The sequence below is a fragment of the Haliotis asinina genome, chromosome 1, assembly GCF_037392515.1.
Source record: "Haliotis asinina isolate JCU_RB_2024 chromosome 1, JCU_Hal_asi_v2, whole genome shotgun sequence".
Taxonomy (NCBI): Eukaryota; Metazoa; Mollusca; class Gastropoda; order Lepetellida; family Haliotidae; genus Haliotis; species Haliotis asinina.
The window spans coordinates 12,113,488-12,127,705 of NC_090280.1; the positions used below are offsets into that span (position 1 = coordinate 12,113,488).

Here is a 14,218-nt window from a genome sequence, read left to right on the forward strand (position 1 = left end):
TAATCACAAAGAAAGATCAAGCCGGGGGAAAATTAAATTTATATTTGTACTTGATTATGGACGTGCATCTCAACATAGACAATGGAAGATACACACAAGCCCTCTATTATTAATCTGCCTCATGATCCACACTGTGCAATCACTTGCAGTCAGACGGAATGTGGGAATTTGCATTGGACCTGCTGGAAGGTTACTATCGAGACTCGTTCGACCACATCGTCATTATTTGCCCCACTTTGTGTGTCAACAAGATGTCCGCGGAAAGATTGTGGGTGATGATGGACATAGACGAGCTCAGAGTCAGTCCGGAAACACGTCTGCAGGACTGGTTGCAGGCTTACCACGACAAGCCCAAAGGACAACCGATGCTGTTTCTCCTGGATGACTGCAGTACCAACAGGGAAATGGTTAAAAAGCACAACCAGAGTAGGTCCCATCCCATCATTGTCCATCACTGTCTGATTAATAATCAAAATTGTTAATTGTTAAAATTATTAAAATAAAAAATATATAAAAATAATAAAAATACACTAAATGTTCCACCATGTATTGTGTGACACTCATTTCTAAGTGAAATTTAAACCTACATTGTGGCTGCATGTTGTACACCTGGCTCCACTCGGACTCCAGACCCTGACTTTCTCTTGTTCTACATCTGTAGCTGTGACTGTCACGGGAATTCACTGTGAAGGTGTAGAGGGAACCAGGGGAAGTAACGGTGATGTCACTGTTGTCAAGCTGCCAAATGTAGGTCAAGGTCAGACCATGGTTAGTTGGCATAGTGGTAGATGTAGAGATGCAGGTCAACGTGACTTGTCTTCCAAACAACGGGGCTGATGGTACATTAATAACACATTTTGTGGGTTGACCTGAAATTGGAAAGTCATTGATTTACCTATGTTTTCGACCTATAAACCAGTTTCTCTTGTATGTATATCCAGACATGATCAATTACAACATTAATCCTGTGATAGGTCTTCAAACTGTAATACTGCGTTTCTTGTCCAGGTGGTCAATCTGTTAACTGCTTTCGACTTGTATATTCAGGTTAATATCCGAATGCATGGAAATGCATATAAAGGGTTTAACAGTTACCTTCTGATGATTGAAGGGGTCAGTAAACTGACTTAAGATGTTGGTCGTAACCATCAATACTAACAGAATAAACATTAATACACTTTCTTAAAATACTGCATCATCTCACACATGTCGAAAGTTAGGAGATAACTATTATGCGTTACGCCATCGGTTCCACATGAATTCCCGCGCTTCACATACTCAGTAATGCTCCACAACACCCAGAAATTTACCAACACACGTTTATCGACATTATCAACACAAACGTATTTCAAAAGGCGACATGGGTTTTACTGTCTGCTCTCATTTACATCAAGAACGGGTAAAGAAGTGAAGTGTCATCAGCTAGTCGTTTCAGCAGGTTGCCATTGTAGCATCTAACACTGCTTGTTTGTGATGATTTGAATAACGATGCAACAATACAGATGTATTCAACAGGCAGAGTCTTGCACTTTCCGGGAATCGAAAACCATTTTCAATTTGATCAATTTGATCTTGTATTTCAACCAGATTACAGAACACGGTGCCTTTTGGTTTACAATGACATATGTCCAGTTATTGTGCTCGTGTCCAATATATCTGCCGTTATTTTAGATTAAATATACATAAACATCGCTATAAATGCCTCACGTAATGATATAGGTAGTACGGGATAAAAAGTTATACAGACGTTACATTTATACACACACTTGAACAAAGAATTTGCACCATGGTTTGCACCATTAGTATTCGTAAGTCTGACGTGTTGATAAGTTCATTTACAGATATTTAGAGGATATTGTATATATCTGTAAAATATAATGTAACATGATGCCATTAATAATGCTGTTACGAGTGTGTACTTCCTGTATATTTTGTTATTAATTCCGTATTAATTATTATTGGGTCACAATGTTTAGTGTTTTGAATAGTAAATATTATGGCTCACATTTCGTTTTAATATCTGGTCAAGACTTTTAGCATTCTGGCATTCCGGAATTTATCTGCTCCTAGTTTTCAATGTTTCACTTCCGGGATACTGTTTCAAGACCATTCTACAGTGTTGACGACGTTAGTTTGTGCCCTGAACTTTCGGGAAGTGGCTTAGTTTATATATAAATAGGCTGGTTGCCGTGTGGAGGGCGACACTCTCACTGATATTCATACCTATCTGCTGGATTTACATCTCTGCCACGCTTGGATATACTACCAATACGCTTGAAATCCTGCTGTCACCGATCGCTTTGTTTACATTTTGCCATAGCTGTTCCCTCTCACATCAAGACTTTGGTGAGTTTGATGTATTGCATTTTTGTGACCCACTGACTTGGATTTTGTCTCTCTTTAAATGTAATTGTAATCAGCATTGATATATTGACTTGTGACTCTGTATATCTCGCCCTCGTGGTTTAACAATATGTTATTTGAACGTAAACAACTTGTCTTTGTTCTGTTTTGCTGGTTTACAAGGGGATTTCGTAAATAGTTTGTCACGGCAAATTCTTAAACGTAACAATGCTCATACATAAAGGTTACCGCAACACCCAACATATCAGGCTACTACTAATAAAGGCAAAGGACGTAATCAATTTAACTTACTATCTGGATGAATTAACGCCCAAGGAATAATTCAATGGCACTTCTAAACGCAGAAAGAACGACAAAATTGAAGTCTATTTAAAAAAGTAAATATGGCCCAAATTTTGGAGTGCTAAACACGTTGGCAGTATGGCGTTAACACGCGTGGTCATGTTTAAGATTCTGACATATAACGCTCAAGAGGTCACATCAGTATCAATAAACGAGCACAATGTAAATATCTGGCGTAACGTCTACAAGCTGCAAAACCCTTCAGACCCTCCTATATACTCTGCATCGAACATGGAATATGATGTTGAAATATTGCGTTCCAATCTTGATGGACGGAGTCTTCTTCAATGTAATAATTGGTGGAACTCTTTGACATATTGTGCGACCAATAATGTCCCACACTTGTTCGGTGGGATTGAGATTGAACTGCAGGCAGGACTTGGTATAGCATAACTATGGTGCGAATGCAAATTCTGGGATAGTCAAGTATCAAAGGTGTCATGATACTGTTTTTTCCATGGGTATATTTTCTTTCATTCATTATCTCTAAACAAGCGTAAGGGCAACTACTGTGTACATCCGTGCAAAGATTCAGCATTGTAAATGAGATGTTAAATTGCTACACTGAACATGACCGCAGTCACAAATAGGATAACAAATGTATTTCTTTGAGGAACATATCAGCTGAAATGGAGGTCGAATTGCATTCTGAATGCAAAATCACACAAACTTGTACTAACTTCAGTCAAATATTATATTAATTAACAACACTACAAAAGGAAATAAGCAGACTTATTTTATATGGGCTACTTTTAAATAGCTACGCAGGTAATATAACTAACCATTTCTGTGTCTCGTTGTTGTTTCAACATTTCACCATGGAATGTATTACTATTGCTAATACTTGTGGCACTTACCTGCAAAGAACCACTTTCTGTCCGTTGTGTAACTATCATTGTTGTATATTATTCTTGTTAATACAGTGGACGCTGTTTATACCGGCACTCATCGGGGCTGAGGAAATAACCCAGTGTACATCGCGTGCTTGATTGTTATTCTGATGATAAATTTACGAGCAACGAAATGGAGTGAGTTTTTATGCCCGTGCTGACAACTATTCTGATTGAACAGATGCCGGTTTAGACAACGTCCACTATAATTTGACTTAAGAGACAGTCAATTTACCTAGAACAACCAGCTTCTGTCCACACTGAGGTATGAGGTCAGATAGTCCATTCCTCCCACAAGTGTAGGCCCCAGCATCAGATCTGTCAACACTGCTGAGGTCAAAGGCCATGACCATGGATCTCGCAGACATGTTTCCAGTGTAATTGACACGGGCTGTGTAGTTCGGAGCTATCTGTGGCTGATTGGTATTAACGGTGACCAGCAGTACTCCAGTTCCAACTGGACTGATGACATACAGAGAGATTGGGGAACTGCCTGTTAAAGTTGGCAGCTGCCACCTGAAGCTGGCTGTCTGATGTTCCCTCACTACCACAGGGCTGGAAGACAGCTGGGGTACTAAAATATTGGGAAACAATATCACAACGTAAATGTATGTGACATCGCGTACGTGCATGCGTGCATGTGTATGTGTGTGTGTGCGTGTGTGTGCAAACCAGAAACTTTGATATAATGTGAATACGGGTTTTCACTGCGCAGAAATATAAAATAATTACCAAAGCTCTATAGCTCACCATAAGGTCCCAGCAGTGTAAGAAGCAAAGAAGGATAAGTCAAAACACTCACTGGTACATGTATTTTGCCTTTTTATTCTGTTAGTACATACCACATACCTACTATTTCTCATTAAAATACGCACAAACCATGTTAACCGTATATTCCGGGGTAAAAATCACATTGTCATTAAAACTATATACAAGTATCTACTTCAAATACAGACAAGTGTTTATCACATAGTTCAGACGGGCACCTTAACACTATCTCCCCATATACTATTATACTAGTATTAACCTTAGCAAAGGACTTAATCTAAGCCTTAACCTCCAACGCATATCCCTTTGATAGTTGTTTGGGAATGCTTTCTTTAAGTGTCAGTTGCTAAACAGCAGACGATATACTGTATTGTCGAAAGTCCATTACGGCATAGTTCACGTAAAGGCTGATTTGTGGGTGTTAGAGTTGGATACCTTAACCGTTTAAGAATGTATCGTAGTACTCAGATGGTCAGCTTCATGCTTGAACAAGTTTATCTCAGACATTCAGTAACGACACATTCATCCTGCATTATAAAGAAGTCAGTAGATTTTCGTCGCTCTAAATACGTTGCCGTGAGATGTCTCGATTTCCTAGTAGTCACAATTGATCGAGTTTAGTCTGTGTGTACATGTCTGTGCTATCACGCATCCTCGATAATCACCAGGGTTTACATTCCAAAAAATTTCAGCTACTGCCCGCTGGTTCCGCATTCTCATTGTAGCCAGTCAGATAAGCCGTTACAACCAAGCTTGTTAGTCTCAACAACGATAACGTCCGCAGCCGTAAGGTCATAGAGACAAATACTTGACAGGTCTGACACCTTTCAGAAATATATGCAAGAACTCCTCCTACCTCTTTCAGTGTACCCCTGGAAGAATTGTGTTGCCAAATTTCATTGGATAGATAAAATAAGCGAGAATGAGTTATAATTGAATCAGCGTAGGTATCTGATTGGATATACAGTTAGCAAAGGGAGGTAATAAAATATTCGGGCCGAACTGTATATGCAGACTATAATGGAGATTTATCAGAACGTACACCGTGCATACCACGGAGAATGGCTATCACGTTATAAGTCCTGTTGGTATGCATTGCAGTGCCATGTGCATCTTAATTGTTCATGTACATGCTATCCCTGTTCATGTGCGCTCTATTTAGATATGCTTAAACTCTTGACAAACTTGATTATAATTCAGTGTCAAAATGTTCAAACTCTAAATAAATGTTTAAAATTGTTTAGATTATGTATTGTTTCTGTTATGCGGAGGATGACTGATAGAACTCCCTGAAAGTTTATTCCAGTTTGGATTTAAACGCACTCTTAACATGTTTACATCTAATTATTCGTTACGTTTCCCAGTGTGATATATCGACGGGTGATACAGATGCACAACTTTAGAGGGTCACGTTACACTCATATCAGACATGAAAGCGAAACATATTTTCTCCTCCATCTCATCATCATAAAGTATTTGTAATGCACTGGCTTCCATGCAGACCATGCTCAAACTGCAGATAGAGTGTAGGAAACTACATAGTGACATTTGAAAAGGCTAACCTGAACAAATGTGTTTTGAGCTGTGATTTGAATGTGACAAAATCAGTAAAGTCCCTGAGTTTCTGTGGAAGTGTGTTCCAGACCACTGGTGCAGCATTGGCAACGGGTCTGTTTCCATATTGCACTGTTCTTGTTTTAGGGAGCGCATGAGGAGGCTTCTATAGAGAAAGAAGAGTGGACAAATATGTAGGGTCAGTTCTGGACAGACTGAATTTCATATTCAGATAAATATTCAGACAAGTATTTCAGTTTGTCGCGTACACTTCTCACATTGTGATGGAGGACTGAAAGTCATAGATAGTCATTTGTTATAGTCTGCACGTGCACTGGATTTGACTCTACGTCTCCTGCCAGCTGAATTAACAATAACAGATGTAATACTACATTGATATTGACAACTTGTGACTGCAGGAGACAAAGAACAACTGAGGCACACCTTGATTTACATGAAGTTGAGATACTATACTTACAGGAAAATTCAGTGAGAAAATATTCTCTGAAAGATTTACCACTCATGTTGTTATTATGTGTTACATCTATATGTTGTTTGCAAAACCGGATACAACTGAAGACACCAATCGCCGCACGATTTTGCATAACATTATTACCCATTGTTTAAACAGTGAGTGAGTGAGTGAGTTAATATTTACCGTCACATCGGCAGTATTGCAGCCATATCGTGACGAGAACAATTCACTTATGACGAGAACAATTCACTTAACAAAATGAAAACATCTGGAAGAGCAAAACCTGTCGACAATGGACAGTAACACTACTAGACTATCACAGATATGAATATAAAACTAGCATGTAAAACTAAAACACTGTAATGAAAGAAGACAATACGATATAAAACACGGGCTATAAATCTTCAACAACTGAAGGGAGATCACCATACTAGGGACCATGGGGATTTACAGTACTTTTGCTTCCTGCATGGAGCCCAGCTGGATTTACACCATCCCCTCAGCCGTTGGTGATCGTAAGACAATTTAGCCAAAATTTAAAATAACAAAAATACTACGATTAAAAACTGGGTACGTGAAAATTTAACTTTGAAAGTTCTGGGACTTACGTGCCCTCTCAGGGGGACAATAATGTTACGATACTTTAACCCCCTTTGAAGGCACAGCCACTAACAATCGCAGTTGCTAATTTAGACTACCATTAATAAAAAATATTTTTCTATATACCAAACATATTATTCAAAATTTATCCAACAATTGTATTTCTTAAAAAAAAACAATTGTTAAATGATAATTTACTTTATTAAAAAGATCCTTAACTAATTTGACATTGAAATATTTATCCCTTATGATGGCAAAATCAATACAATCAAGCAAGACATGCTTGACTGTGATTCCCTCATCACAAGGGATACAAAAGGGAGGATCCTCGCCTTTTAACAAATACTCATGAGTGTATCTTGTATGACCCACACGACATATATAATGTATAATGACGTATAATGACCTCTTCAAATCTGGACTGACAACCCAAGTAAGTATAACCGATGGTTGGCTTGACTTGGTGTAATTTATTGATACCTACTTGGGTGTCCCACTTCTTTTGCATCAGATCACGGATATAAGATCTAATAACAGCTTTATAATCAGAGTATGGAATCAGAAGTGGTGTTATAGATTGTTGAGTGCTGCCTTTGCAGCAAGGTCTGCCATTGTGTTACCAGAGATTCCAACATGGCTGGGTAACCAACAGAGGACGATGGCGCATTGACCAGTAGCAAGATTATCATACAATTCAAGGATGTCAGCTAAAAGTGGATGTTGAGAAGATACATTTTTAATAGCCTGAAGGCATGAAAGAGAGCCTGAATAAATTATATATTGTTTATATTTAGGGTGTTTTTTTACATAGTTTAGGGCTGTTAATATGGCATGTGCTTCTGTTGTAAAAATGGAACTGCTGTCTGGTAATCTGGAAGATATTGTTCTGGATCCAATGACAGTGTCACAAGCAACTGAGCCACCATCCTTGGACCCATCTGTAAATAAAGATTTATATGTACTATAATTACTTTTTAATTGATTATATGCTTGTTTATATTGTAATTCATTAGTTTCTGATTTTTTATATTTACTTCATGTAAGGTCAACTTGTGGTCTAACCAGTTGCAAAGGAGGGGAAGAAAACAAGCGAGAAGGAGCTATATTTTCTAGCTCAATGCCAGCAGATGAAAGAAAAGGTTTCACTCTTAGTACAAGAGGCGGAACAAGAGAAGGTTTCTTATTGTATAAATCCCCATACGGGGGATTGAAGACACAATTAAAAGCAGGGTTGGACTTATTTGAATAGAGTTTAGTGAGATACTGCAAAGATAATTTAAGACGGCGGTGATCAAGGGAAGGTTCATCTGCTTCAACGTATAGACTGTCAACAGGAGAAGTTCGGAATGATCCGAGACAAAGTCTTAGACCTTGATGATGGATAGAATCAAGTATATTGAGGTTGCCTTTACAGGCTGCACCATAAACAATGGAGCCGTAATCCAGTTTAGATCGGATGAAGGACCTGTATAAATGTAGGAGGGTTGATTGGTCTCGTCCCCACTTTGTATTGGAAACGACTTTTAACAAATCAAGCGCCTTCAGGCATTTGGATTTTAGGTATTTAATATGTGGCGGAAAGGTTAAGTGTGAGTCAAAGATGAAACCAAGGAACTTAGCTTCCTTGACAACATTGATGGGTGCATCATTTAAAGATAAGTCAGGGTCTCTATGAGGTTTGTATTTTCGGCAGAAATGAATGCAGTTTATTTTAGACTGAGAAAATTAAAACCCATCCTCAAGGCACCATTGATGAATTTTGTTGAGACAGATTTGTAACTGTCTCTCAATAGTTCGCATATTTTTGCCACGACATGAAATATCAACGTCATCCACGAGAAGGGAACCATTGATTGAATCTGTTAAAACATTTGAAAGACTATTTAGTTTAATACTAAATAAGGTGACAGACAAAATACTGCCTTGTGGGACACCCTGGTCCTGCTTATAATAATCAGACAGGGTAGAACCGACACGTACTTGAAATTGCCTGTCAATTAAAAACTCAGATATAATCTCAGGCAAACGGCCCCGTAAACCAAAATCGTGTAAATCTTTTAAAATGCCGTGCTTCAATGATGTGTCATAAGCTTTTTCTAAATAAAAAAATACTGACACAGAATGCTCCTTGTTTAACAACTGACTCCAATCAGACTAAATGGTCAATTGAACTGCGATTTTCACGAAAACCACATTGAATATTTGTGATTAAATTGTTAGATTCAAGGTATCAAATTAATCTGTTATTGACCATGCGTTCCATGGTTTTGCAAACGGAGCTAGTCAATGAAATGGGTCTATAGTTGGATGGATCTGTATGATCACGTCCAGGTTTAGGTATGGGTACAACTGTAGCATCACGGCAAGAGGAAGGAAATGTACGAGATGTCCAAATTTCATCGAAAATATTCAATAGTGTCTCTAAACAGGAATTAGGTAAGTGTTTCAGGAGTTGATAATGTATGTTATCAGCTCCTGTTGCAGTATCGTGAGCCTGTTCAAGGGCAGCATGAAGCTCATGGATGGAAAAGATTTCATTACAGTCTTCCCCATTATCAGGATGAAAATTTATTTGTTTCTTTTCCTGCAGGTTTTGGTATTTTTGAAATTGAGGAACGTAGTTTGATGAAGAAGAATGTTGTGCAAGTGTTTCACCCAGTTTATTTGCGATATCAGATTTATCTGTTAATAACTGATCTCCAGTTTTGAGATGATGTATACTTGATTTGTTACCCTTACCTTTAATTCTCTGGATCATGTTCCATACTTTAGGCATTAGCGTACGTGACTTGAATTTTTGAAACGTAATTGTGCCATGACTGGCGCTTATTGTGCTTGAAGGTATGTCGTGCTTTAGCATTTAAAATTTTATATTTATTTAAATTATGTACCATTGGGTGGCGACGGAAATAGTGTTCAGCTTTTTCCCGTGCCTTTCGAGCTTCTTTGCAGTCGTTATTACACCACGGTTTACGTATATGTGGATTGGTAGAGGACTTAGGAATACATTCATCGGCAATTTTGTTCAGCTCATCAGAGAATAATTGCACAGAATCAAGAACACCAATAAAACGAGTAGAATTTAGTTTGTCAGCACAGAGTAATTCAAACAAAGGCCAGTTAGCTTTGTTGAAGTTCCATCGTGATGATGGAGGAATATCAGCCGGGATTGATGGTTTAAGAATGGTTGGAAAATGATCGCTGCCGCACAGGTCACTATGGACAGACCATTCAAATTCATTTAACAGATCTGCATCGGTGAGGGATAAATCAAGACATGAATATGTGCCTGTACCAGGATGCAAATATGTTTTCGAAGTATCATTAAATATACACAGATCGTTGTTTGAAAGAAAATCCTCTAGTATCTTCCTATTTTGATTTGTATCAGAACCACCCCAAAGTGGATTGTGACCGTTTAAGTCACCCATAATGATAAAACCATGGCTGATAAAACAGACTGATACATAGAATATTGCTACAGTGTGACTGGCGGATCGGGTGTCATCAGTAGCATACATGTTATAGTGTGACATATACCTGAATGTCAATGCAGATCTGAGCCTGTGCTTGGATAGTATAATGAAGTATGGTTACTGAGTAGAGGTAACAGATTTGGTACAAATACTGAGAAAGTTAGACACAGAAACACCATTGTTCTTGGGAGACACTTTTTTCATAATATCCCTCAAATCTGATACAATCTCGCTTCCTCGGGAAGTTATCTAAATAATGTCTGTCTGACCCTGGCATTATTTTACAAATGCCCCTCTGACCTGGGCATTACGTTATTAACGTCCCTCTTCTCCGGGCTTTGAATTATTACTTGGTTTGAAGACTGAAAACACTTGCATTGCTCATGCAAGAGGAGGCGTCTCTTGCCAGTTTCCTCCTAGTTGATTTCATCAGTGAATACCAAATATTGAAATTATATCTAAAGTACATATGAGGCCCCGGGTGCTGCATCTACCAGCTTATGTGTGACTGTGGCGGCAGCAGTGTAGGAGCGACATCTCGCCCCATTGATATTAGACTGAAGTAGCACAAAACTTCAGTAGAGAAATCAGATCTAAAGTCAGCCCTTTCTGAACACACTGTGAACAATTCGTCACACTCCACTGACTGGCAAGCAACAACCATCTTAGTATTGAACATCCATGATTGGCGGCGGCGCACAATGTCAAGACAAGACAAGAGAAGACTAGACAGGTACATTTTTCTCAAAACCACCCACGGTGGTACGAGAGAATAAATACATACATATACTTGATAAATAAACAAGAATACTGATATCAGGGGAATAGACTATTTTAACTTTTTATAAAGAATCTTTAAATATTTTGGCAGATTCTTTACTTCTGACATTTTTCTTGAGCAGATTAAACTTTTATACAAAGCACATTTGGCCATTTATAATAAAATTCATTTATATAAAGACTTGTACAAAGACAGAATTTCTCTAATTAGTTTATGATCTATTCCTTTAGAGCTATCAATGACGGACCTTCGCCAGGATTGATAGAATGGCCTCTTGGGGTAGTTTCAACTCGTGATGAGACCCATTTCGGGGCATGATAATTATTATGAGGATTTCGGAACACATCACTCAGTCCGCATCTATTTAATATATCCTCTACATTTTCAAGCCAAACATTTTCTTTACCGTTATTTCGATTCGATCTCCTGTTTGTTTTGTAAATAGGCTTAATAGTACTGCATACCCAAAAATCTGTGACACAACCTGTGTCTAGAGCAAGGCTAAAAGGAGTCACATAAACGTGCCCTAGCTTTTCATATGATTCGGCTAAATATTTGTTAATAACTTGACCTGTGTCTGCAGTACGTCTGCTATCTCATTTAAAGTAATTTCCTGACTCAAAACCGTGTCATCGAAGTCTGCTTTGGTATCACTGTCGTCTGAGCAGTCCGTCTCTGGGTGATTTTTACTATTAATATCTTTAACAATTCATAAAAACGGTTTAAATCCACATTAAAGTCATTTTTCTGTTTTGGATTGAGAATCATCCAGTAGTCTTTTGGCGATTTTGAACTCATTTGCCGTAGTTTGTGACCCGTTGCGTTTCTGTATTGAAGTTGGGTGTATCTTAATACATTGTTTGCATTTTTGTTTTGCTTTAGTGTGAAAATCAAGCTTTGATACTTCATTCTTAACCCGATGGATTATCTTCTGAGCAAACGCGCGTGTTCGTGTGTATCTTTTGATCTAACACCAAACTGGTGTATGCAGAGTCCGTGAGCACGTGCGCATTGCTGTTTGTCACTGTGTATATGAATTCTGATGAGTAACGGTTCATGCACGTGGATACGTTTTGCTGAAGAATATAAAGATTGGCTTTGTATCTATATTCGAAAGGAATAACTAACTTTTATCAACCGCGAATCTACATATATTCACATGGATTTACAGAGTCTGATGTAATGTCGTTTGGAATGTTATTATTAACACTTTCCGATGTGATGCTACAACGGGTTTGCGCCGACGAAGAATAACCGGTGTATTCGCATGGACTTGTTGTTCGAGAAGTTGTTATTAAAATTGGCTACTTTTAGTGTAACCTTTAAAGCGCAATTGACATCTGAGAATAACGGATTGAAGTCATTATTTCTTCGGATTCTCGATAAGATGTAAGCACATGTTCAGGGCCAAGCTCATTTCTCATTTCACCAATGTCGAGTTCAGATTCATCAATGATATGCCTCAAATACACAGTAATCTTGCAAGGTACCTGTTCTTGCGTTGAAGTCGCCTAACAAAGTTAGAATATTCGGTTTCACTGGCATGGTTATGAATTGTTCGAGTTTAGTAGAGGAGTTTTCAGTGGAATATTTCGATCTTTCAAAGGGTATGATATATGACACCTACAACAAGATCACTGGTGATGTTAAATAGATTTTCAGATATTTTGAACCTCATAGAGTATGCATCATTTTCATCCATAACTCGTTCGTTTGTGCCCGAACTTTCGGGAATGAATTAGTAAATATATATAAAGGCTGGTTGCAGTGTTGACTGCGACACTCACACTCACATTCATTCATATTTGCTGGGGTCACTGCCACGCTTACCTGTCAACGCCAGACCTACATTATCTGCTGTCGCGCCTATCGCTGTGTTGACATTCTGCCATAGTTGAAACTCTCTCACACCAAGACTTTGGTGGGTTTGCTATATTGTATTTAGTGACCCATTGACTTAGATTTTGTCTCTCTTGAACTGTATTTGTAATCAGCATTGTTAGATTGATTTGTGACTTTGTATACCTTGCTCTCGTTGCATAATAACGCAATTCGAACGTGAATAACTTGTCTTTGTTCTGTTTTGCTGGTTTACAAGGGGATTTCTTACATTGTTGTTACGGTAAAGTCTTAAACGTAGCATTATTTTAACCGCCTCACGCGCCTGACCTTTTCACACCAGACCCCATCTCCTTCAGATGTAGACAGACAGACAGGTGATACCGTTTGAGGGGGAAATATAAGGACAACCACTGCTCGAACGATTCCCTTTTGTCTTCGTATGTGCTTCTACAATCACGTACAAGACATTTAAGAGATATATAGTACTGGCATGTACAATGAGTTTCATAAATGATCCATTAGAGTGAGTGAGTTAATATTTAGCGTCACATCGGCAATATTGCAGCGATATTGTGACAAGAACATTTAATTTATATTAATAATAAAATTAATGAATTAAGAACGTAAACTCCTGCCATCGAAAGACCGTAAAAGTTCTATATTATCACAGATATGAACTTAAAACTAGCATGTGGAACTAAAACAGTGTAATTAAAGAAGACAATACAATATAAAAGTCGGCTGTAGATCGGCAACAACAGAAGGCAGATCACCATACTATAGACCATGGGGGCTTACAGTACCTTTGCTACCTACATGGGCCCTAGCTGGATTTACATGATCTACTGCTGGCGATTGTGGGAAATGTTAGCCAAAATTAAAACAACAAGTATACGTTTAAAAAGCCTGGTAAAAGTTTAAATACGTTTAAATTCACATCGAATGTTTCGGTACTCACGTACGTGATCTGAAAAGGTTAATAGTTATCTTTGATTATAACACTGACCCCCTCAAGACTTACGAGTGAGTGAGTGAGTTAACATTTAACGTCACAACGGCAATATCTCAGCCATATCGTGACGAGAACATCTAATATCAAAATCAACGTCTACTATAAAACCTGTCA

General features: G+C 38.2%; 1 protein-coding gene across 1 annotated transcript in view; it reads right to left on the reverse strand.

The window, feature by feature from the left end:
- Positions 1-14,218, reverse strand: part of LOC137291274 (carcinoembryonic antigen-related cell adhesion molecule 5-like) — a 224,105-nt gene that overhangs the window by 42,271 nt on the left and 167,616 nt on the right. The window contains exons 4-5 of the mRNA XM_067822607.1: positions 3,832-4,170; positions 588-869 (exon numbers count right to left, since the gene is read on the reverse strand). Coding sequence (XP_067678708.1) covers positions 588-869; positions 3,832-4,170 — 621 coding nt within the window. The remainder of the gene's footprint in view (positions 1-587; positions 870-3,831; positions 4,171-14,218) is intronic.